This window comes from Nesoenas mayeri (genome assembly GCF_963082525.1).
Source record: "Nesoenas mayeri genome assembly, chromosome: 1".
Taxonomy (NCBI): domain Eukaryota; kingdom Metazoa; phylum Chordata; class Aves; order Columbiformes; family Columbidae; genus Nesoenas; species Nesoenas mayeri.
The window spans coordinates 64,908,191-64,933,945 of NC_137541.1; the positions used below are offsets into that span (position 1 = coordinate 64,908,191).

At 46.6% G+C, this 25,755-nt stretch overlaps 1 protein-coding gene across 1 annotated transcript in view; it reads left to right on the forward strand.

The window, feature by feature from the left end:
• Positions 1–1,182: 1,182 nt before the first annotated feature.
• CACNA2D4 (calcium voltage-gated channel auxiliary subunit alpha2delta 4) overlaps positions 1,183–25,755 on the forward strand; it is a gene marked incomplete at both ends in the record, with an annotated part of 131,005 nt that continues 106,432 nt past the window's right edge. Inside the window, 10 exons of the mRNA XM_080352552.1 lie at positions 1,183–1,247; positions 6,519–6,600; positions 13,098–13,214; positions 14,715–14,774; positions 16,486–16,648; positions 19,175–19,306; positions 20,359–20,419; positions 21,019–21,169; positions 22,762–22,836; positions 24,058–24,147. Of these exons, the coding sequence (XP_080208678.1) occupies positions 1,183–1,247; positions 6,519–6,600; positions 13,098–13,214; positions 14,715–14,774; positions 16,486–16,648; positions 19,175–19,306; positions 20,359–20,419; positions 21,019–21,169; positions 22,762–22,836; positions 24,058–24,147 (996 nt within the window). The remainder of the gene's footprint in view (positions 1,248–6,518; positions 6,601–13,097; positions 13,215–14,714; positions 14,775–16,485; positions 16,649–19,174; positions 19,307–20,358; positions 20,420–21,018; positions 21,170–22,761; positions 22,837–24,057; positions 24,148–25,755) is intronic.

Genomic DNA, 25,755 nt, shown 5'->3' on the forward strand with positions numbered 1-25,755 from the left:
AGGCAATCAGTTAACTGTCTGAGTCCTTTTTTTTCATGCTGGTTTTATCTCCCGCTGCCCATTTTCTCTCTTCTCCTCTCGCCTGTGTGAGGTCTCCAGACATGGCTTGGAGGATGAGCACCTTGGCAGGACCCCAGTGATAGGATGAGGTGCAACGAGCACAGACTGAAGCACAGGAGGTTCCATCTAAACAGGAGGAGAAACTTCTTTACTTTGAGGGTGCCAGAGCACTGAACAGGCTGCCCTAAGAGGTTGTGGAGTCTCCTTCTCCGGAGACGTTCAAAACCCACCTGGACACATTCCTGTGTGATCTGCTTTGGGTGAACCTGCTTTAGCAGGTGGGTTGGACTGGATGATCCCCATAGGTCCCTTCCAATCACAACCATTCTGTGATCCTGTGACCTGGACTGGATACTGCCAAGGCACCGGCTCTGCTGGGCCTCTTCAGTCCCCTGCAAACCTCAGCACGAGGTGACAGCATGGCACAGACACACTGGTGCCTGCAGGAGCCCACCATGTGCCCCACGCTCTTGTTCCCAACCCCATTTCCCCAGTGGAAGGGGGTGGTGCCAGGGTGACCCTTCAGCATCCCACAGTGCAACAGGGAGGCCTGCCAGACAGACATCAAAGGTAGGGAGTTTTTGTTCAAGGGTTTGGGTGCAACCTTTCAAAGCAGGCATGGCCTGACCTCCGGCTGGAGAAGCCCAGACCCGTCTTCAGGAATCAGAGTAATCCTGGGTGATTTTATCCCACTCCACTTCCCTAAATCTGTGGCTGCTGCTGCTCGGCGAGGGATTAAGGGGCTGGCGGGGGATTATGTAGCCGCTGCAGCTCCCAGCGCAGAGCTCCCTCCTGGCGCAGCCGCTCCTCGGGGCACGGAGACACACTGCACCCATAGGTCCCCGCTGACAAGGGTCCCTGGTCGGTTTTTGGCCGCCTGCCCTGAGCCAGAGACCCCTGACGGCACTCGGCATCAGGAGCAACGTTCCCGGGGCAGAGGTAGCCGGGGTCACCCCGGGGCTGGGCCCCGCAGCAGCGGGGCACCCAGCCCGGCAGCATGGCGGGGGCCGCTTGGGACCCCCCGCAGGGCAGCAGGAAGGGCATGGAGCCCCCGCACCCCACCGGCCAGGCCCCTTGCTGATGGTTGGCGGGTGGAGGATGGGGCCCTGGGCCGTCCCGTGGATGATGCTCTGGCTCTTCTGCCTCCTGCCCTCCACCAGGGCCCAGACGAAGATCCCGCTGGAGACGTGAGTGTTCCCCTCTCTCTGGCGTGGGGTGTTTGTGGTGTGGGGTGGGTGATGCCGTGGGCATGGGTGGGTGGGAGTGCCTCCCCAGCGGTGGCAGGCACTGTGAATGCAGGCTCCTCTGATGGGCACATTGCTGCCAGGGGGGTGGTGGCTTTTCCTTATGATGGAGGTGATGACTCCTGGGAGAAGACACGAGCATGGGAGCCACAAATTCAGTTCTCAGGTCTAGCATGGGTGCAATGCCCCATTTTCCCTCCTTCATCAAGCAAGGCAATGATGTTCATCTGCTTTAGTTAAGCACTTTGTCATCTATTAATGCTCTGCTTAATGCACTTGGTGGCAAAAGGCAAAACAAGTTTAAAGGCACATCCATAGAACTCCACTGCTGGTGCAACTTGTGGCGATTCAGCCATGGAGGCAGATTTAAATGGCTCCAGTTTAGCAGCTCCCCAGTTTAGCAGAGCAGTTCCAGCAGATGCTGCCGGTTTGTAGCCTGACAGGGGCACCCTGGGGCTGCATAGCCCTGGTCAGAATCTGGCCTTGGAAGGTATCCCCAGGATATCCAGATTGTGCAGTGCAAGGTTTGCAGCTCTAAATGTATCACTGGCGCTGATCCAGTGCACTGGTCTGGTATACTGAAGTCTGAAAAAAGGCTTTTGTGTATATATGCAGCCTGAGTAATACACACACATGTTTATTCATGTGTGTGGATGTCAGTGGATATTAGTGGTGGGAGGCTAAATAGAAGAAAGAGGCCACGGTACTTTTCCTTGCTTGTTCCTGCTCCACCTTACTACAAAGGGCTCAATAGCTCTTTCCAGAGCTCTGGAGCATAGGAATGAAAATCTAAGCCTGAACAGCCGTGTTTTGTGCTGGTGCTGCATTTGGGGCCAGGTGCTAGTGCGCACACAAGGAATTTTGATGCAACTTTCTGGCTGTGGGCTTGCAGGGCACCTATGTGCTTGTTGGTGTGTGCAACTGGCTCCTCCGTCATGGTCACCCGCCCTGTGCTGGTCCCGTCACGGTTGCTGCAGGGAAGGTCCCCACCACCAGTGCAGCCCACTCCAGCAGCCTAGCAGGAGGCTAACAGCCCTCAGCAAACCCAGTTTATAGAAACTTCACCTTGTTAAGCTGATTTAGGCAAGTTAAATCCTATAAGGATTAAAAATGGCAGCACTGTGGCTGGTAAAAGTTGTTGTGGGGCAGCTTCTGTCTGCACAGGACAGCAGATTGGTCTGGAGAGAAGACAACACTGCTGTGGAGTTTCAGGAGGAGATATGGCCACTAAACCAACCAGAGCCAGCTCAAGCCCTTTCCTGAGACTGAGAAAATGTTTTGTATTCAAAAAGTGCCAATAAGACCCTTGCAGATGTGCTCACCAGTACAGCCCATGTGATTACCAAACATTGTGCTGACCTTATCTCAAGTAACTTTGCCATCAACTTTATTCTTGGCTGCACTATCAAGCCCTTCCTCAACAAAGTGCTTTTGATTTGGGTTGCACAAAAAAGGACACAGAGGTTATAGAGGGAAAAAAAAAATCCAACCTCTTGATAATTTCAAACTGCAAAAAATAAAAATCAGCTTTCTGTGCCCAGGGTAAATACTGCATGGAAATACCTTTAGGTCTTGAAATCTGTGGCATTAAGAAGACAGCCTGCCCTTTCTGCTGTTTTCACCACTGAATACAAGTGCGGGGATTACAGGCAGGCAATCTCTGACCAAATCCTTTTCTGATGTGTTTGTTTATAATGTGATAGCCCTTTACTACTGAGAAAAGAGTTACGTCACTTTGTATGATCTGGAATTTATTCATGTACAAGAATAAACAATAGAAAAAGAGCTTTTCTCCCCTGGTACTGAAACCAGACCAAGAGCTGAATTAGTTCCTGGTGTTTCAAATATGATCATGAATTTAACTAAAACATAAAAGTTGCCCTTTTTGAATTAAATTTCAGTAGAAGAACACACTGGTGAGAGGACTAAAGGGAGTAAATCAGTAGAAAATGGACCTGCTCCATAGATTACACAGGGACATTTTGAGGACACAAAATCTGAGGCCTTTAAACACCAGCTGGATTCAATCACAGTTAAGTGACACAAGGCCCAGTCAGCCTGTGCTGCTCCCAAAGTCGTGCCTGGCTTTGCTGCACCACCCTCAGTTCATTGACAACTTATTCACATCTTTGCAAAGCTCACTCTGCTTTAATGCCAGCCGTGTGAAAATCTGCACATTCACTTACTAGCAACCCTTCTGGGATGCAGGTTCAGCACAGAAACAGCCTCCTCTTTCCTCCTGGACACTGTCCTACTTGTAAGCTGGAGCACTGGCAGCTGTGAGGATGGTGAGGATTTGGGGCTGGCTGCTCAGCCTTTGCTTCTTGGGGTTCCAGAAACATCAGCAAATGTTGGTGGGAGACGTGAAGGTCAACATGGTATGGCCTCTTCAAGCTGTCCCTACTGCCTCACTGCATCTGCTCCTGAGTTTGTGGAACCAGCAGGCTTAGGTGAAATTTCCCTGCAACCTGATGAATTGTAGATTGACCTTTTCTCTCACTTGTTTATGAAAAAAATAAAGAAACCTATTTAAACTCAGCAGGCTGCCCTTAATCTGCCAGTACCCTTAAGTCACTCCCTTCCCTGACAAATAATAGTCTTTTAAATATGCAAATGCCAGCATATTTCTTTCTCTTCACTTGCCTCATCTTCAGCTTCCCTGAAATGCCACCATATATTTTTAATTACCCACTCTTTAGCCCTGACACACAGGGCTTTGGGACCTCTGTGCCCTCTCATTCCTCTGTGCTCCATAACTTTCCAGCCAGACAGACACTGCCAGTCTCTGGTCCTCTCTCTGCTCCTCTATGCCTTTGCACCTCCTTCCTCCTCCTCTCACCCTTTGCCTCTTCCCAGGGCGAGCGGATTTTGCAGCATGGTGCCTTGCAGACCTGCTTCGAGATCAGCAGAAATATCAGCCCCCAAGTTGGAGCAGCAGCTCAGATGTGGCTGTGGGGCTGCTGTCTCAGGCAGGCTGGGAAAGCTCTCCCCAGCTGAGCATCCCACACCGAGGGCACCCATGTAGAAATCACAAAATTACACAAATCCTGATTTTTTTTTTTTCTTGAATTCTGCTGTTAGGGGAAGTTTCAAGGTTGATGTACTTTGGCTTCTTTTTCCACAGCCTCAAAAGCTAAAAGATGACCTTCCCTTTTCCTGTTTTAATGAAAGCAGAGAATCCCAAGTCATCATAGACTTTAGGACTTTTCAAACAAGCAGTTCCACAAGCAGCAGGGCTGAATCTACTATGAAACTGTGTCTATGTCTGGTTTCTCTGCTGGCTGATCATTGCTAAGCTCATATTGTGGACCTTTTACCTCAATAATAGCACCTTCCTGGGCTGAAGCTGCCCAACCACACCAGCTAATCAGAAATTGATATACAGACTCCTCTGCCCCGCTCAGCTGAAGTTAATAATTGGGAAGAATAGGGGCACACACACAGCTACAGACGCAACACAAAACAGAAAGACCAGGATCACATGCACCTCATTTTTTTTATCAGGGAAATGAGGTAAAAATAAACCTCCCTGCTAACATTAATAACCCAAACTCCATGTTTAGGTGCTCTCTTTCTACAGTAAAAGGTGAGGAGACTGGAGAGTATGCATTAATATCAGCACAAAACATCTTATACATGAAAGTTACAAAATCAGCAGCTGCAGATGGTCATCAAGTTAAATGCTGATTCAGAGATCCACACACCTCAGGGAATGCATTAGTCACCACAACAAACAGGAGAGCTTCCCATGGGGTCCCTGTTTCTGGTTTCCTCTTTTATTCTAGGCTCCCTAGCACAACTCTGATAAGGACAATCAATCCTTGTCTCCTAGAAAATACTATTTTCTTTTTTTCTGTAAGAATAAAATGAAGAGACAAAAGCTCTGGCTGTCAAAACAAGATGCAGAGCATTGCTCTGATTGAGCTCAGCTGGTGCTGGATCACACTCAGTGGTTAGAAATGAACCTCATTGCCTCATTGGCAATTCAGGAGTGATTAAAAAGGGCACCCACTCTTATTGTACTCCTTTACTAGGCAGCAGAGAGAGGTACAGTTCAGAGCAGAAGCCTTGTGTATGATCCAAATCATCCCCTATAGCTGCCTATGTGTGTCTGTTTGCAAGAGGGGAGCATAAACAGACTTTCCTAGGCTAAAGATGGCTGTTTTGATTATTCTACCATTGCTGTGCTGGCTTTACTCCAGAGCTTGTCTCTGTGTTGGCATATTATTCTATCAAGAAAGTGTTGCAATGCACTAGGAAACCAGGCTCTGGGGCTAAAGTCTGCTTAGGACTGGAAGAAATCTACTGGAAGCCATAGGTAAGACTCTGCACCCCATAAATAAGTAGTGTATTCTGGTAAGTGGAGCAGGCTATTTATCTCATTAAATAAATCTCTCCTAAGTGAATCCTTGTTGAAGGAACTGTATGTAGGTGGAACTGCCTAATGTGAATCATGTAACAGATTTCTGATGAAGTGCTCTGTCAATTACAAGAGCCGTCTATTTTGATTTGGATGGCTCAGTGTTCAGGCTGCTCTTCAACATCCTTATGTTCTCCATGTGGTATTGCTATCATCAGTTATTTACAGCATGGCAAAAATGTGAGTGGTGGTTTACAATTATGAGGTGCATAATCTACTCCTGCATTATCGAGCTGTAGTATCTTCACTGAAGGCAGTGAATTCTTATGGCTCATTAGTCTCTGCCCCATGCAGATCTGGGAACTGAATCCAAGGGGTGAATCTTGACAATTCCTTTCAGGTCTGACACTTAATTCTCTTCAGTCTTGACACTGTCTAGCCCTTCACCCTAGGCTCTGTCTGCCAGCAGTGAAGACAAATATGTTTTTGCAGAGCTATTTATTTCACTTTGCTAACAATAGAGGAAAACAGATGATACCTAAGACCAAACATACAACTTTTGTGCCTCTGAAGTTGGATGAGATGATTTCCACCTTCAGTCAAAATGCAGTGACCGAGACCAGCAGAACTCCATGTTTCTCCTTGCTGACTGATGTCCTGGGCAGAATGTCCAAGAGCAGCACTTGCCTCTTGCCTCACTGCTTGTCTGGCTAGCAAACTGGGGAGAAAGCATGGTCACTATCACTATAGTGGCTTAGAGATATATAGAGGGGGGGTCATACTAGGGAAGATGGAGTTTTCCCTGTCTGAGGAAGTAAGCAGTTCTCCTGATTTTCATTTTTTCCCCTTTTTAGGGTGAAGTCTTGGGCAGATGCCTTTGGTGGGGAGCTGTACTCCATCGTGACTAAGTATTCAGGCTCTCTCCTGTTGCAGAAGGTAGGTAAAAGCTGTGAAGGTTTCCCTTGGCTTTGCGTCATCTTCCCATGTAGTCTTCCAAAGTTTTCCCCTGGGGTGAAAAAGAGCAAAACACACAGGTCTCCAGCTAAATTGCAAAACCATGCAGGTTCATATCCATACACAAAGAGTGATTCCCTGTGGCTATTCCCCTTGAACTGCAGAGGGGGATACATCTAATGCCTTTTCTTCTTTCATTAGCCACGGCCAAATGTCAGCTGAACTGTCCCATTTAAAATAAATAAATAAATTTAAAAGTACTCATCATGTTTCCCCTCTGATGATCACTTTGTGCCCTTCTACATTGACCCCTTACTCCTCATTTCCCAAGTGCATATCAGTCCCTCTCCTCTTGCTCATCACTCACCTGCTCATTCTCCTCTCCTGCAGCTCTCCAGCTGGCACTATTGTTTATTGCTGTTTCCTCATCTGTCTTCCTCCAGTAACTCATCAGTTCTTTGAATTGTGCCTTTAAAACTCTTCTTTGGACAGAGTCTCTGAGGCAGACGCCCTGGAAGGTGTGACCTTCCAGAGGTGCAGAGCTCTGCCTCTCTCCCCAGCCTGGCATGCCTGGCTCGGTCACCAAACAACAGGTACCACTGGGCTTAACTCTCTACCAGCATTAAAGGCTCCAAGGGCTTTAAGTAAATGTTTCCATCTGCAGCTGTAGAGAAGTTGTTGTGGTACCTTTGATTCCTGATGTCACAGAATCATAGAATAGTTTGAGTTGGAAGGGACCTTCAAAGGTTTTCTAGTACAACTCCCCTGCAATGAGCAGGGACATCTTCAACTCAGTCAGGTTGCTTCTCTTTTCTTAGGGACATGGTTTAGTGCCGGAGTTAGGTTAATGTTTGGACTCGATGATTTGGAGGGTCTCTTCCCACCAAAATGATCCTATGATTCTTTCAGGCTCTGTGAGCTCTGCACTGTGGCAGCAGGGCTGTACAGATCACAGAATCACAGAATGTTAGGGATTGGAAGGGACCTCAAGAGATCAACTAGTCCAATCCCGCTGCCAGAGCAGGAACGCCCAGATGATGTTACACAGGAATGTGTCCAGGCAGGTTTTGAATGTCTCCAGAGAAGGAGACTCCACAACCTCCCTGGGCAGCCTGTTCCAGTGCTCTGTCACCCTCACTGAGAATTTTCTTCTCAAATTTAAGTGGAGCCTCTTATGTTCCAGTTTGAACCCATTACCCCTTGTCCTACCATTGATTGTCACCAAGAAGAGCCTGGCTCCATCCTCCTGACACTCACCCTTTATATATTTGTAAACATTAGTAAGGTCACTCCTTGGTCTCCTCTTCTCCAAGCTAAAGAGACCCAGCTCCCTCAGCCTTTCCTCATACGGTTGCCCTGCACTGAACTCTCTCCAGCAGTTCCCTGTCCTTCTTGAACTGAGGGGCCCAGAACTGGACACAATATTCCAGGTGTGGTATCACCAGGGCAGAGTAGAGGGAAAGGAGAACCTCTCTGGACCTACTAACCACCCCCCTTCTAATACACCACAGGATGCCACTGGCCTTCTTGGCCACAAGGGCACAGTGCTGGCTCATGGATCAGCACCTCTCAAATGCTGTTAAGGGGGCCTGGTGGCTGCTGAGTACATCTGAAGGGATGCAGTCCCCTCTCCACCTCATGTGGCTATGATTCCTTTTCTTTACTCTTTCTCTGATTAGTCTCTTCAAGACAAGCTGTACAGTGCCTCTTTGGCCTTTTGGGTGTCTGATTTTTGTCTTCTTACTAGTAATAACATCCCCATCCCTGTATAAAAAAGGGATCTGGATATCATTTTTCTTGCCTTGCCTTGCCCTTGGTTTCCCCGTTGCCACAGTCCTGCTTTCTGTCTGGAGGAAGAGAGCATCACTTTTGCTAGGCTTGGCCAAGAAAGACCTTCAGCATGCATCACAAAAGTCTATACTGATCCTCAGCTCTTCTTAGGACAAATGTGCCACCATGCAATGAAAAATTATTAGCACTAGTGTAGGTATTTCATGCCCAAATCATTGAGGCAGCTGTAGTGGGATATCAATGCAGTCAAAAATTTGGCTTTTAGAAGTTCTGATGTTGCTTCTGCATTGCCTATTCTTCTATGGGGTTCCCAAGTGGTAGCGCCAGAGGCAAAGTGACATGCTACAGCATCTCTGGTGGGTGCTGGAGCTCCAGTAGGCAGGAGATACAAATTTGGATTATTTGATAGTTAGGTATCTGCGTCTGATGCTGTAAAGGTATTTGCTGTCCAACAGAAAGTTTACAGATACCAGTTCTTTCTGGAAAATGAGGGTGTCCCCTTATTGTGTGAAGCCATACTGCAGCCACTATGTCTTGTCCTTATTGCTTCAACACAGCCAACTTGTGCTGTTTCTGTGGCGACTTCTACTAACATATTAAAAAAGTACACATTTCTAAGGTCTAAATTATCAGTGTGACTCAGCAGAACAGGGCTTAGCTGAAAATACCAGTGTTGTAAAAGTTAACAATGGAGGTCAAGGATGGCAGATGCATCATTGAGGTGGGTATCAAGATAGATGTGCTATGTTGGTCCCCTGGAGATGTTGTTTCATCTCCCTCTGTCCACACTATGTTTTGACTCTTGCGATTTTGAACTCTTTGGGGTAGAGGTTATATGAGACCTGTAGATGCTACTATAGTACCACTAAAAATGAGAGTCATGACAAACAGACTTTAAACAAAAACTCACAACTCTATCAGGTTTTGGTGTAATTCTCTGGAAGCAAAAACTGATTTCTGATGAAAAAGGAGCCTGAATGTAACCAAATCCTATCTAGCATTCATGTCAAGGGGAGCCAAGGCAGAGCTATATTTCTCCAGTGATCTGACAGCCTTGTAAAATAACCACACTGGCCTGCTCGAGTCCATGTCCCTGTGGTTTTGTTCTTGGAGAGGTGCATGTGTCTGGTTTGCTCTTGCACATGTTTGGGCCTGAATGCAGCACAGACCCACCTGAGTGGGGCATAGTGTCACTTGTGGCTCAGAGCAAAACTGTCCTTCAATGAGTCACTGTCACGTCTTCCAGCATGGGCTACAGATGAGCTTGATCCAAGCTTGCTCTGTCAATACTCTCCAGCAGACTCATCTCATAAATGCATGTCCTGCTCTTACTTAAGCAAACAGCTCAGGTTTACCTTTCACCTCTCAAGTCCTACTCCTTCAGCAATTTCATTTCATCTTATTTCCCTGGGACCATTTTTTCAGTCCTTCTCTCAGCCCCTGTTTCTTTACCCTGGCTCAGAGATGATGGATCTGTATTAAAATGCTGGCCAGGGTCTAGGACAGCTGAGGCCAACACAGCCAGAGCAGAGGCGAAATGAAACGCTTAGCAGGATGGAGGGCAGTAGCATCTTCCAGAACTAAGGAAAAGAAAGCTTGAACCTGTGGCTTGCTTGGTCTGTTTGTCACAGCCCTGCTGCTGCAGTTGGCCAGGCAGTGACCAAAGGCCTGGGGCCACTGACTGCAGCCATGCTGAGGGGATGCCATGGTGATTCTGGGTTTCTCAGGGCTCGCCTCTGAATGACAGAAACACCAGCAGCTTCAGCAGACCCCAAACTTATTCTTTCTTCTACTATGTTAATGATGCATTATAAGCGTTTCTGAGAACTACCTCCTGCTTCACTCTGCAGCTGCAGTGCCGATTGCCTTCCCCAGTGGACAGGGCTGAGAAAGGACAGCAGGGCTCAGCTCCAGCTATGTAATTACTAGAAAGTAAGACAAATAACTACATGGCAAGTAACAGACAAATTAGAGAAGTTCAATCAAGACATTTTCCTGGGTGAAGATGAAAGAAATGTCTTTCACACTCTTAATATAGTTTCACTAGCAGTGAGTAATGCAACACTGTATACTTCAATGGGAGGTGGGAACAAGAAAATATATTTGGTGACATGTTTCTGTTCACAGATAGAACTAAGGATACTGAATTCTGGATATTCCACTTCTAAATTGCCACCTGCATCACTGTGGAAGAAGCATCTTAATGTGTTGTTTCTGTTGTTTTAAGGAAACACTAAAAACTGGATGAATATGAAAGTATTTCATTAGATCAGAGTTAACTTTTCAACCCCTTTCAACACCAGATCCTTACAGTCAGTTCTCCCAAGCCTGTAGCTGATGCCTGTTCTGTAAATTATAATTATCTGATAACCTGAACCCTAGACTCGGGTTGTGCAGGTTAATCTTGGTCAGCTCCAAGGACCTGTGTTGACATTTGCTCTGTACTTCCAGCCATGGTGTCTGGTAACGGTACTGAAATCACAGGTACTACTCTGTTTCCCACCTTTGGGAACTCTTGCAGGGAATATTCATTAATAGCAGGAGATTTTAGGGGCAGGAATACAGATATGAAATGGTTTGCTGGATCATTTGTCAGAAAAAAAAACTCAAAGAGGATCTGAGCTCAAAGATGGTGAATTCCTTGCAGCCAACTGAAACTTTGCAGAAAGTCTTTTGGGGTTTTTTTGTCTTCCCAGCTCTGGCTAGTTCCCAGAGCTGAGATGTGTGTATGGTATTAGCAGATTGCTCATGATTACTTTTACTCTAATAGCATCTACTTGTCAATGTGTCCAAAGCACATTAAAAAATAATTGAGAGGTAAAGAGCCCTGATCTTTTTAATTCAAGGGACGACCCAAGGTAACCAATGGCAGGTCACTTTGTAAAGCCCGTGTTTGCCCATGCTGGTGTTGTTTCCCCACTCTGTCGCTGGCTTTCCCAGGAGAGATTACCCTTCTCCCCCCGAGGAGGGCCTGATTAAAGCCCAGCGTGGCAGAGATCACTAACCTCCCGACAAAACCATGACATGGAGCTAAATGGGACAGGCACCAGCTGGGATGTCAGCAGCCAGGAACCTCATTCGGGGCCGGGGGGGGTGGTTGTTGCACATCTCTCTTTTGTCAGCGTGGTTACGCAAACCTTTATGTTCAACTCCTCCTCCTCCTCCCCCACATGTCCTGGCTTCCCAGGCGCAGCAGAGGGGATGCGAGGCCTGGCATTTTTAATCCAGTAAAACCCTTGCTGTTAATCACGCCAGGCAGAGCGAGCAGCCTCCCCGCCATGCCTGCTGCAGGCTGGATGCTGCTGCTATTTCTGTCTGACCTCCTCAGCCAGCCCCAGCCTCGAGGCATTTCTTACTCCGCTTGTGCTCAGCCACCCTCCTGGACAGTCAGTGAGCTTCTTGAACAAAAAGAGCTCCGCTTGCTCACCCTAAAGACATGCAAACTCCTTCCCCCCACAATTCCTTCTAATTCAAATGTGCCACTAAAGCCTCTGCCATCCCCTTACCCTTTTCACCCCCCTCATTTTGTATCAGCACAAGAAGTCCAGCCCTGGCTGAGATTGCTGCTGCAGTGCTAACACAACATGAAGATGGAGGGGATGTACATACACTGCAGAGAGAAATGATGATGAGGGAAACACAACTGGTTGCCTTTGTGCTTCCACATTGTCAGGGAGATAAGTCTCCATGTTTCCTAAAATAGGTTAATTGTATTTTGTCCTTTTGCTACATTTTTAGTCTTTCTTTCCGCCTATCTCTGTTAGCTTTGGGATTTTTTGAAATGGAGAAATAAAGGCCATTGTATCCAGTCTTGAAAGGGCAGATTTAGGGAGGCAGATTACAGTTACCCAGTTTGGGACTACTCTGAGGTTTTTAATGCCTAGATTATGTGAAACACGGTCAGAAGAAACTGGCTGTATCTAAAGCTGTCAGATCCAGATCGTCCTCATTACAGCATCTCTCCCAGCTGAGGCAGCACTAAGAAGCCATGCTTGTAATTCGTAATTGCTGGGACTTGCTTCTGTGCTGCTCTTGGCCCACAGCATGCCCACGTGTTCTGAATAAGTAATGTCATAACTGCCTAGATAACCTTCCTTTGGCAGTCTCCTACTTAAGCATTGAGTAGACCCTTCTCCTGTCAGGTTACCCTACAGATATGGTGGCACCATGGGAGACAGGACATGCATTAGCATTACATCTCTCCCACTAGTGCCCCAGAGCATATATGACATAGGAGGCAATGTAATGACAGCATACAGTTCCATTCCTTTGCCATTCCCTCTGCCTTAAGTACATGTCAGGTATGCAATGCATATAATGTGACTATGGATGTAAGCACAATGTTAATTTTAGGTTTTCAAAAGTCAGCCTTCTGCTTTTATCCCTTATTTTTAGGCACCAGGTACATTGCTACTTTTAAAAGCCATGAGCTCATAATTGATTCAGTTGCTTTTACTTAGTCAAAATGTTTTGTGTTATGGTCAGTGATCTGCACATAACCAAATTATGGTGTAAAAGAAGAGGAAAGGCAAAGATGGGAGAAGGTGGTAAATCAGGTAGTAAATCAGACCAGTTCTTTCAACACATCTGTCTTCACCAAAGACAATGCCCAGCTAACAATAACACATATTCACCCCTCTCCACATAAGCCTCCAGCTCAGCAGAATTTTCTGGTTTTCCTTGGGTAGAAGTACAAAGATGTGGAGCCAACCTTGAAGATCAAAGAGGTGGATGGCTTGGAGCTGGTGAAGAAGTTCTCAGAGCAGATGGAAAGCATGCTCCGCAGGAAGGTCGAAGCCGTTGAGGTATGACCATGGGGGCTATGAGAAGGAAGTCCTCTCCTGTCAGCCCCAGAGCAGTAGACACTGGTCTTCTGCCTATACCAGGAGTGTGTGGGTGCAGGGGTTGCATGAGGACTTCCTTGCTGAACCAAATGCCTGCTGGTGCAGCTGGCTTGCTCTGAGCTTTAAGTAGATACTGGTGGGAGGATGTGGGCGTTCAGACAAGGGAATGCTGGCTTCTCCTTCAGCCCAAAGTAGGAAATAAGACAAAAACAAAGTCTAGGAATAAATATGAGGGAACGAACACTCTTTTAGGAGAAAAGAGGTTTTGATTCTATAGCTGTTTAAAGAGGGGGAAAAAAAAAAAAAAACCTCTCACAAGTGAAAATAAAGTTCATCCTTGCATAATGCCCTCTGGACCACTGAAGACTGGTAGCTTGTTTCAGCTGTGTGTGTGGCTCAAGGGAAATTCCTGCAGCCCCTGAACATGAGCTGCAAGGAAGGTGCTTGGATTTCCAGCTGTGTACATGAGGAAGCGTGGAGGAGGTGGCAAGAGGTCTTTAGCTGCTGCTGCTGTGTTGGAGATCAGAGCAGGTAATCGTTATGGCCCCTCTTACTTCTTGCATCTAAGGATCTATTATATTCCCTTATATTTACCCACTTTGAAAAGCATATTTCTGTAGTCACAGAGCCTTGACTGTTTAAGGTGTCTAATGTGGAAAAGTCATCCAGAAACACATCATTTGAATCTCAAAGTGAAATGTGGACATATTTAGACCCAGAGCTTTGGCCCATAACATTAAATTCATAGCCAGACCTTTCCAGTGTTTGGATTGCCTTATCCTTTCTGAAGGAGAAAAAGTAGTTTTGCTGAGACTGTTGCTGATTGTGCAACTCTGAAAACATGTACATGTTTAGCTGGATTCCTTCCCAGTCTGTACCAATTGAGAATTAGTGCCCCGAAGCAACATATTGGAGAATACTAGTTGATTATATTGCCTTCCATAAATGGTAAGAGATTATAAATGGCCACAGCATTGCTGAGCCCTTTATGAACTCTAGTCATGGTCTTTGTCTTCTTTAACAATACCAGACTGAGACTCCCACAAGGCCTTTTCCTTTGATGAGGTATTGACATCAGGCTGGGTCTGAAATGCCTTTCCCATGGCTTTTTGGAAGGGTTCATGGAAAACGAAATTAAATCTCTGGCTGTTGTTTCTCTAAATGGACATATTTCTGTTTGTATATGTCCTGTGATAGCTAAGATTGCCCAGGGCTTTAGCAGGGACTCTGGAATAAGTAGGTGTGAATATACCTTCCAAGCTGTAAAGCTGTGGTGCAGAATGACAGGTCAGCAGAAAAGAGGGAAAGAGAGAAGTTTTTAGCCCTGTGACTCTGTGTTGTGGTGAAGGAGGCAGCCATGTATCTTTTCACTAAATGTATGAATGGCTGACACAGCTGGAAGAGCTTCTGGAGGGGTCTCCACAGCACCCCCTCATCTTTCTTTCTGTGTGCTTGCATTAGAGGTTGGTGGAAGCAGCAGAAGATGCAGATCTGAACCACGAGTACAACTCCTCACTGGAGGTAAGTTTATCCCCCTCGGTGACAAAATATGACACACGTCCTCAGAGAGACTAGCCAAAAAGCAGGCCTAGCAGCACCTAGCCACCTTAGGCTCCTAGGCAGGTTAGGAGTTTCTGTGTCTTCAGAACACTCAGCTTGTCGATGAGCTAGTGTCACTAAGTGCCTTTCTTGGCATATCCCAAGCCTAGTAACACCTAGGGGGTCAGTCCCTTTGGCTCCAGTAGGTGAAGGATTTGGGAAGATAGGGGGTAGTGTGATGTTATTTGCATTACGTTTACTTGCACACCAACATCGTCATTATGTGACATTTTAGCGCAAATTAGTTGGTGCTTTGTGGGTTACTTGACTGGAAAATGAGCTGAAAATTGAGTGTGTTTTAGCAATGAGAAGGACGCTGTTGCAAATACTCGCAGCAAACCATTAATCTCAATGAGCTGAGTTTCTCACCAACTCTCTCAACAGCTCCCATCATCTTTTCTCCACCATGCAGACACCCACTTGTCAGGACTCCCTGTTAGGTGAAAGCTTGGTGCTGTCCAAGCAATTCAAATAATTGGCTTTCTGTTAAAAACTGTAGCCAAGCTACGGGATTACTGCTGCTGAAGGGAGCTAGAGTGAAACCTCTGATGAAGGAAGTCCACAGTACAAGCAGAGTGCTTAGCAGAAGTCCAGGCTACCCCTGCAAGAACACCCCTCCGTGCTGGGAAAGGGTGGGAATGAAAATACTTCTTGATATCAAGCTATCTACCAGTTTCTCCTCTCCTACGTATTTATTTAAGAATTGTGTGTTACAGTCAAGCTAGTTGGGTTATCTGCATTCATGGTAAAAGTCATGGGTGAATCGAGGTACATCACCCTGTATTTGCACACACAGTTCACACCCCCTAAGCACAGTTACTGCTTGAACATAAATTCTTAAATAACCTCTGGCCTCAGATAGAGTCAACAAAAGCATCTTAAAAACATCTGTTATCCGAGGGTGAGGAGCATCCTGAAGATACCAAAGTTACCATAGATGCTAAAGCCCCAGTGGCCTTCACAGGGGGAAGATTGCATCATCTTTGAGCACCTTCTGCTCTATCCTTTGCTCTTGTTGAGTGCCTGCTGTTTGGCATGACAGAGTGAGGGGATAATCCTGGCTGGATGTACATCAGGAGTTAACTCTAGCAACCTCTGACAGCTGTAGAGACAGGGCAAGTAAGGTCAGCATCCACATGCCCTGAAGCAAACTTGGGAGCCAGACCCAGGGAGACACTCCACCTCTCTGGCTAGTCACTTAAATACCCCTAATGGACCATAGGACTCTGCCACTGTGTCTCTTTGCTCTCAGGTGGCTCTTCTGCTGCTGGTTGTGACCATGCTTTCAGTTACGTAGGCACCTGAAAACAAGAAATAGGGCAGAAAACATCATCTGAGGAGCCTGATACTTTTCAATTGGCAATGGCTCTTGTTTGCTACTCATCTTGATCCTATTTGAAGTCTGCGTTCTCCAGATGTCCTTTTTTATGTTGTAAAGAGTGGTTTGTTGTTGGTTTTTGGGTGTGGTGGTTTTTGTTGGGGTTTTTTGTTTGTTTGTTTGTTGGTGGTGGGGTTTTGGTGGTTTTTATTTCTTTGTTTGTTTTGTGTTTTGTTTTGTTTTTCCAGGCAGTACTGGTAATAGTCTGTCTTATTCTCTTATTGCCTTTCTCTTTTCCATTGTCCTCATCAACAGTTTGATTACTACAACTCTCTACTGATTAATGAGAAAGATGAAAATGACAATTATGTTGAGCTTGGAGACGAATTCATTTTGGAGCCAAATGAACATTTCAACAACCTGCTGGTGAACACAACATACAGTGATATCCAGCTCCCCACCAATGTCTACAACAAAGGTAAGGGCCTGTACTGGCCTCTACTTTCTGACTACTAATAGGTTGCCATGGAAACTACCAGTAATAATACTGGGAAAAAAAAGGATGGGAACAGGAGAAAAAAAAACACCTGACAGAAAAAAGGGCTGAAAAGATACTGCTCCAAGGCACAGTCATGTCTGTGCTGCAGTCCCTCACTGTGACAGGGCTTAGGTATAATTTGCTCTTGGAAGACCTCTCATGATGGACAGTCTTCCATCTTAGGCAGGCAGTATAGTCTCTTAGCATTCACCTGCCCTATCAAAGATGGTGTGAAAACAAACTGTGATGTGAATTTATTGGCAATGGTTACTCTTTACAAAGGGCCAGATCTGTCAATGTCTCTAGGTGTCAAGGATCTCATTGATTTCAGCTGAGAATTTAGACACAAATACCTTTGTATTATGAGGCACTGACACCTCTCAGGGACACTCCTAATCCCCAGTGAATATAGAGAACTGGGGGTAATTCACAGCTGCTACTGGGACATGACTGTTCTGGGCTATTTTCCATTCTCAGCAAACCTTTGGCAGTTTGGCAGCTCCAGGAGCCCAGGGAGGCACTGAGGCTCACATGGCCTCGTCTATGCCTCAATGTCCTCTCCCCCTGCACAATCACACCATTCCAGTTACACATCAGAAACTAGTCCAGGCTGGTCAGCACACTGCCAGATCTGCAGGCTGAGACACCAGTTGTGATTGTTCTAAGCTTATTGTTCTTTTTGGCCAACAATCAAAGCTGCCTGAACTGGGTCCCTCCTTGCCTCCCCATCAACTATTCCCCTTGCATAATTTTGGGCAAGCATACAGCAGCACACAGAAAGAGGTGGCCAAATGGCTGCTGTCAGAGGCAGCAGAGAGGCACTGCCCAGCTGCCTGATTTCTTGCATGTACAGCTCAACACAAACCATCCAGCTTCTCTGGCTATGGCTGGAGGATGAACAGAAGATGGAGGAAGAGGATGAGGGCTTCTTCTATGCTCAGGGCTCCTCCTGAGAGCCGTGCCTGGCAGAACTCACTCCCCTCCTTGCAAGCAGCAGCAAGCCTGGCTCTCCACAGCTCATTTAGCTCCCTTCCTCCATAAGTTACTTTGGCCTCATGGCTGGGGAGCCACAGTTTAGTTTTTCCCCTATTGTGACTAAAGCTGCCTTTAGCAAAGTGACTAAACAGGAAGTGGTAGGTCAAAGCCCCACGCCTTTCAACATTAATACAGTTAATCCTACAATGACAGGTTTCTTATTCCCTGTTTCTACTGCTGCTGCTCTGTTTGGTCTCCTGAGGCAATGAGTCTACACAAACACCAAATATACGCTGCCTCATATGACTCCCTGCAAGTCTGCAACTTCCTATTGATTTTGAAGAGATCAGGGGCAGAGGAGGACAGCTCAGGCTTTGTGAAAGAAAGGACAGGCAAAGAAGAACAGAAAGAATTGTTGGAGAAAGAGACTAACAGCATGTAAATCCTAGAGCTGCTCTGTCTTGGGTAATTATATCTAGCACAAATTTAAGCACTCTCTGTAGAAAGGCTGTTCCTCTGAGTGGTGCATTAGGCAGCTGCCTTACAACAGCCACATATCCCCTCCTCAGTGGCAGCTGAGCCCTATCTGTGTGGTGTGCCAGTTGTGCTCAGCACAGTGCTAGTTTTCCTGGGTCTCTCGAAGACCTCTTCCAACCAAACATAAAGCCCGAGGGCAGACAAAGATGGAAAGAGAAATGAGGCTGATAGCATATGACCAAGCTGAGATTACCTGTAGTGGCCAGTGGTGATCTACCCTCCAGAATTTACTTAGAATCATAGAGTCATTTCACTTGGAAGAGACCCTCAAGACCATCAAGTCCAACCATAACGTAACTCTAGCACTAAACCATGTCCCTAAGAACCTCATTTATACATTTTAAACACCTTCAGGGATGGTGACTCCACCACTTCCCTGGGCAGCCTGTTCCAATGCCTGACAACCCTTTCCACAAAGAAATTTTTCCTAATGCACAATCTGAAACTTCCCTGGTGCAACCTGAGGCCATTTCCTTTTGCCCTGTTACTTAGGAGACAAGACCAACACCCTTCATGCTACAACCTCCTTTCAGGTAGTTGTAGATAGTGATAAGGTCTCCCCTCAGCCTCCTTTTCTCCAGGCTAAACAGCCCCAGTTCCCTCAGCCACTTCTCATCAGACTTGTGCTCCAGACCCTTTACCGGGTTCATCACCCTTCTCTGAATTCCCTCCAGCACCTCAATGTCTTTCTTGTAGTGAGAGGCCCCAAACTGAACATAAGATTCGAGATGGGGCCTCGCCAGTGCCGAGTACAGCACAACAATCGCTTCTCTATTCCTGATGGCTACACTCTTCTTGATGCAGCCAATTCCCTGCCCAATGTCAAAGCTTTGGACAAGGCTGCATGCCTCCTGGTGCTGCCTTTGTTCCCATCTCCCTCCTCCATTGGTGCTGGTGGTTGTCCTCCCCTTTCTTGCACACTTTCTTCTCCATTTTCTATTCTTTTGCCCACAGACCCTGACATCCTGAATGGCGTTTACATGTCAGAAGCCTTGAATCCTATTTTTGTGGACAACTTTGAAAGGGATCCCACGCTGACCTGGCAATACTTCGGCAGCTCCACTGGATTCTTCAGGCTCTACCCAGGTAAAAGAGCAGAGATTTGCTTTCCTCTTCCAATGCAAAGCAAAAATCTTGCAAGACAGAGCCTGTGCCACGGAAGAGCCCAATGGGAAGGCTGAGGCCAGCATGGCCTCAGGAACGGCAGGAATGCAGTAAGCAAAATACTCAGTGGGTGGACTGCTGCTGCTTCTTAGGCTGAAGGAATACTGTCCACAGCAGGCATAAACCCCTTTTTCTCATGTGGACCAGCTCTCCAGACATGTTGCCTTTGCAACCGCAGAGGAGTCTGCTTGCAAGGGTGTGCCTCAGGTAGACTGCTCTCCAAAAAGCCCACAAAACCCCTTGGCAGGACCTGTGACTCTCACAGGTGGGGTGCAGAGGCTGCAGGAGGGCTCCCTGCCTCATGCTCCCCTGTGGTTTTTAGTGACAGCTACAGCCTCTCTTCATCTCTGAAGCCACACATGGCAGATGGAGCTGGTCAGCCTGACTTGTTATCCACTCGCCAGCTGTGAGTGGCACATAAGGTCACGGTGTGAGAGGGAGGCCCCATGTTCGGAGGAATCCACGAGCTCCTCCGCAGCTGTAGCTTGGCCTGGTGGCCCCTTCGTCAGATGGCTGCATGCCCTTGTTCTGTGTCCTGTCACATGTTGCAGAAGAGGAAAGGAGAGAAGACTGTGAACAGAGCCTTTAGCAGGGAATCTGGGACACGTCCTTGTCACGGCTGCAGCTTTTTGATGCTCTCAACAACCCTTGGGGAGAAAAAGATGTTGTTGAAAACTACATCAAAGTGGCAGAAAGTTCAAAATAAGTGCAATTGCTCCTCGAATTCAAACAGACTATGCCTAGGTACATTTTTTTAATAGAAATTAATAGATAGTTTACTGAGAACTGCCAAAGATGGCTGCTCTGCTTGTATTTGTGCAGAATGGTCGCTGCTATCGCTGGCCAGTTTCACATGTCCCCGTGGGGTATCCGCATCTCAGAAGGGAACAGCAGAAGTGAGGGTGCCTGGGTAGCAGGGAGCAGATGTCTGCTTGTCTGTGTGTGTTGATTGCTCCTTTTGCTGCTCCCTTCAGGAATAAAGTGGTTACCAGATGAGAACGGAGTCATCTCCTTCGACTGCAGGAATCGTGGCTGGTAAGAGTTTTGGAGAGACTTGGCCAAAGCACCTTTCAGTCTTCTTCTCTCCCTCTTTTCCGAGGTGACACCTCAGTGAGTTGCTGATCAGCAAGTGCTGCCCCATGCTGCTCCTGAGAGAGATGAGTGGTACATAAACAAAAGCAATAGTAGGTTGGGAAGCCCTACCACCTGCCAGTGCCAGCTTTCCACACGGCATCTAAAACATCTACCACATGGAGATTGCCACCAATGTCTCCTTCCTCTTTATAATTCTGTGACCAGAGGGATGGGGCTGTTCAGACTCCTGAGATGCAGGGCATTCACTCAGTCTACTCAGCATGGCTAATGGAGGCTTTAGCAATTGGCACTCTCAGCTGAATGAGGACATATGTCTGCAGGAGGCCCAGCACTTGCCAATGCGGGAAGTGAAATGCTGTGGCTGGTGGGAGAGGAAGGTGGGTAGGACAGGACCCATTGGATGTGCAGCCTGACCCTTCTGGGTAGCTGTACTCCTGCTGCATATTATGCTGTAGTTAGCATCATGTGACAGCAGCACACCCAGCATTCCTCCTCCCCATACCCTCACCCTGCTTCCTTTAATTCTTCTTTTTATAAAGGTACATCCAAGCAGCCACTTCTCCCAAGGACATTGTCATCATTGTGGACGTCAGTGGGAGCATGAAGGGCCTGCGGATGACCATTGCTAAACACACCATCATCACCATTTTAGATACTCTGGGAGAAAATGACTTTGTCAACATCATTGCAGTAAGTATGTCCCATTTCCAGTCCTGAGTTATCATTTTTGTGCCTCACGTCCACCTTTCAGTCCCCTCAGCAAACTACAGACATTAGAGTGGCGTAACTACAATGCTTAGTACCTGTATTGGATAGGGGAGAGGATTAAAACCAATTATGCTTGGGAAGTCAGATTTGTGTGGTCAGCAGGGTGGCTGCTAAGTCGTCTCACTCCCTTCTATGGAGGATGCCAACTGCATCTTTTTGCTTACTTTGGGATGTGACTGCAACAGATAACAAGGTGCTGTAGAGAGACACCCGACCTAACAGGGACCTGAGCTAATAAATCCACCTAGAAGAGCATAGCATAATACTGTGTTTGGACCCAGCAGCAGTATAATCCTCGGGATAATGTTTCTAGGCTAGAAAATAACTGCCATATGCTTTTTTATGCGTCAGCATCTTTCAAGGCTGCAATCCAGTTCAGGGTCAGTCTGCACAGGCCTGCATGGAGTTTGGTCAGGTTGCCTTGATGTTACTCTCTCCCATTTTAAGCTCTAGCCAGGACAAAGATGGGCCAGTTACCCACAGAGAACCAGCACCACTAACCGCAGAAAGCAAAACTTTTCCATGATCCATGCCAAGACTAGGGGTTTGCTGCCAGGTTAAAGGCAAGTGGCTGCTTGCCTCCTAATTTTCAAAGCTAATTCAAGCACTATCTCTTTCCTCAGGCTCCTTTCTGTAAAAGTTTGCCAGGGCACGGTCACTAAGATATAAAGTCTACTTTTTGTTGATAGCTACTTAACGTGTAAGATGGTTGGAAACTCTAGCGGTGACAGCTCTGTCTTTATATGGCTGGATAGATGGAAGAGTGAACAGTGTTGGCAGGAAAACTGAGGGAAGCCGTTAAGGAGTTTGAAATATCATCTGTTCTTCAATAACAATCTCAGAAAGAACACATAATACATATTCCTTTGCTGTAGTCAGAGGAAGAACCTACTGGCTCAGATACATTGTAGCATGACCTAAGCTTTTACGATCAGCTGCGTATCAGTGGCCTCGTAGCCATGTTCTTATGAATCCTGCTCTTCTGAAACTTGCAGGAAAAGGTTTACACTGTCATGTTTTATCTCACATATGTATCAGGCTAGAAGCATACACCCCACTAATTATCAGTTTGGTGGTTGTACAATAACTCAATGTGTTATCATTCGGCTGTGCACTAGAGGCATCAGACATTAGGCTACAAAGGTTCATCTGGTTGCAAGGTTCCTCTGGTGACTGGGGGCTCAAAGTCTCCAGAAGCCAAAAACATGTACAAATAGTGCTACAAGCAAAAGCAGGGGCACAACCTAATAAAGTATTGAGAAAATCTCTAGAGTGTGAGTGGAAAAAAAGTAACTTTGTATGTGTAGATCTGCTCAGTTAGAACTCGGCAAAACACCGTCATTAACAAATAATTTAAACAAATACAAGATTCATCAAAATCAATGCAAACAATTCTTAAGGGGAATAGGTGGCATATTGCTCCATACTGTTTTCTGAACATCCACCTAGGACTTGAATCCACTTAGTTAATTTTCTCCCATTACAACCCCTTTCTTTTCATTTTCTCTTTGCAGTACAATGATTATGTTCATTTTATTGAGCCCTGTTTTAAGGGTATCCTGGTCCAAGCAGACAGAGATAACAGAGAGGTGAGTACCAGGCTGCTATTGATGTTACTCAGGTAGTTCTCTTAATGTAATAAGTACATGGGGTTAAGATTCTGTGACATGAAACTCCAGTGACAAGGAGTAACCATCTCCCAGGAGTTTGTGGGTTTGCATCAATATTTCAAGAACAAGCACCAGTTCAGTGGCTTATGCTGGCTCCATGGTTCACATTGCTCACACGAAGCCTCTGTAACACCAGGTCAGCTGGTTAGCTAAACAGCAGCAACCAGCTTCCCTGTGTCACAACAGACTTGGCACCACCACGCTGCCGGAGCCCAAGTGGACCTGTCCCAGACTGCTGTGGAAAAACAGCATGCAGGGGGCAAAGGTTCTCCATCTTTGAAATCCCATGTCCTCAGCCCTCACAAAGGAGAAAAATCAGCCTTTTCCTGGTGAATGCTCTCTTATCCTTTACTAGAGTGGAGTGCCAGTAGTCTTTGTCTTAGGAGGCCTTATGCTGCTCTGATTCAGGAGGGCTCAGCAGCCCCGAGGTGCTCAGCCTGCATCAGGCTGCTCCACCACCATCTGGCCTGACTTGTATTTTTAGCTGCTCTTACTATGTTTTTCTTCCTTTTTCTCTCTTTACTAATAACACAGAGGTAGCACATCCCTCCATGTCTTCAACAACTGGCTTTCTCTCCAAATTTCTTTCCCAGCTTCGCCCTGCATCACAGAGTATGATTCCAGGATGATGTCTCCTGCAGTGTTTCCCAAAGTCACTCTTAGTCTCTTGGGCACTGTCCATCCTACAGAGAGCAGTTTTTGAGGGTTTTGTTTACAACCAGATCAATGCCTGTTAAAATTTGAATGCTTTTTTATTACTTTCATTTTCCCCCAATCCTGCTGTTCTTGCATGCACAGGAATGACTTTTTTTTTTTTTTTTTTTCTTCCCTGAAAGGGTAGATAAGGAAAATTGAGATTTCTAATAGTTTTGTCATTTGTGTGACGTTCCATGGACCAACAATGGTTCACAGCCCACAGGCTAAGAAGTGCGGTCCTGCTGTGGCTGCTTGGGCACAGGTGCAACATGATGGCACTGCCAACGGAGCAGCCACTTGAAGCACTGCCCTGCTAGTAGCAGTGAAGGATCAGCAGCCCAATGGCAGACTTTTCCAGGTTACTCTTCCCTACCCCTGGTCCCAGGGTGTGCCCTGCCTGCCACCTGCAACTCATTGCTGCCTTTCTGCCTCTCTTCTTGCCAGCACTTCAAGCAGCTGGTGGACGAACTCCAGGCAAAAGGAGTCGGGACTGTGAACAAGGCTTTGACAGAGGCCTTCAAAATCCTGAGGGAGGTAAGAAAATCAGTGCTTGTGTAGGGCACACATGTCCCTGCCCATCCCTACTTTCCCCTCTATGTCTACATCTAACAATTTAGTCCATCTGCCATGGTCTTGCAGGAAGGAGGCTGTGTGAACTGATCTCACAGGGCCCCAAATTTGTGACAAACAGCATGCAGGGGTGACATGGCTTCACTGAGGTGTTGGTTTGTGTGTGGTGCCCTGGGGCTGCTGATCTCTGCCCATGAGGGCAGCAGTGGGGTGCTGAATAGAGTAGAACTTGCAGGTGTGGGGACCCTGCTGATGGGGTGCTGGGGCAGTGGCAGCCTTCCTGCTTTCCTTGGCTGGCCCCACCAAATCAGCCTCTCCTCCTCGTTTCTGCATTGTGCCAGCTCATCCTAGGACAGGAGGATTTTGGCTGCTGGCTGAGCAAGAGGAGGGAAGCAGCCCAAGAAGTCTTGACATGACCCAACAACTGACCCAGCTGCCCTCACTGGACTAAAATCAGTTGCTTTTGTGTAAAAACTTCATGGACTTCAATGGGAGTGAAGCTTTTATTTCCTCCTGCTGCTAGTCTCGTGATTTCTGTGAGAGTTATAAGGGCTGGGATCTGCTCCCCTCAGTGCACAAGGAGTAACCCGGGGGTAATTTTGCAGGAGCCAGCAAGGCTTTGGTCTTGTGTTTCTTTAATGAGCCCCATAACTGGGCATTGCCTAGGCACCTTGGTTATAGATGGTGGCAATAAAATATAACTGATCGGCTAAGGGCAATAATTCTGGACATAAGTAATGTTATTAGTGAGTCTTGGTAAGTAGATGATGATGAAGACATGAAAGATTATTCTCAGGCTCCAGATTTATTTCAATGTCAGTGTGCTGAGGATCAGTGCTTGGGGAGAAATCACAGGTACAGGAGAATTAATCAGTCTGATCATGTCCTGTGATAAGGATCATAAATGATTCATTGCCTTATGTGAACAATTGGGACTTATAGCCTGGAGGTAAATGTACAACTTAACTCTGTTTCTTAAGAAATATTATCCAAAAAATGACCAAGAACCAGCTGAACACCCCCACCTCATCCCTGTACCACTCACACAGGGGTTGGCATCAGTGCCTCTGGTGCTGACAAAAATGTGGACATAGTACAGTGCTAGTGGCCATAATGACGGTGTTGATGCTAAAGGTAGCATGCTAGAGGTATTAACATCCTGGGAAAGATTCTCCACTCTTACTTATTTTACAAACTAAAAGTTTAAGTTCATTGTCTATGGTAATGCTGTTTCTAATTTACGCCAATGCAAGCATGATCAGTGCTGAACCCAGGGACGGTGGTAGCTGAGCTGACTTGTCTGTGGTAATCAAAGCATGATGGTCTTCATGGTAACCTGAGATGAGTGTGGTGTAGTCTTGACATTGCAGTAATAGGACAGTAGCACTCCTAGTGGTAATAGTTCAACATCTTTGGGGCATTAGTTACGCAGATGAATAGGGAAGTAGTAACGATATAAACCTGGAACAATTACATGGACTAGATGGCTGCTAGATTTATCTATATGTATCCTTGCATTTTATGACAAAATTATCTTTAAAAACGAAGATCCAGAGCCTATAAGGGTCTCCA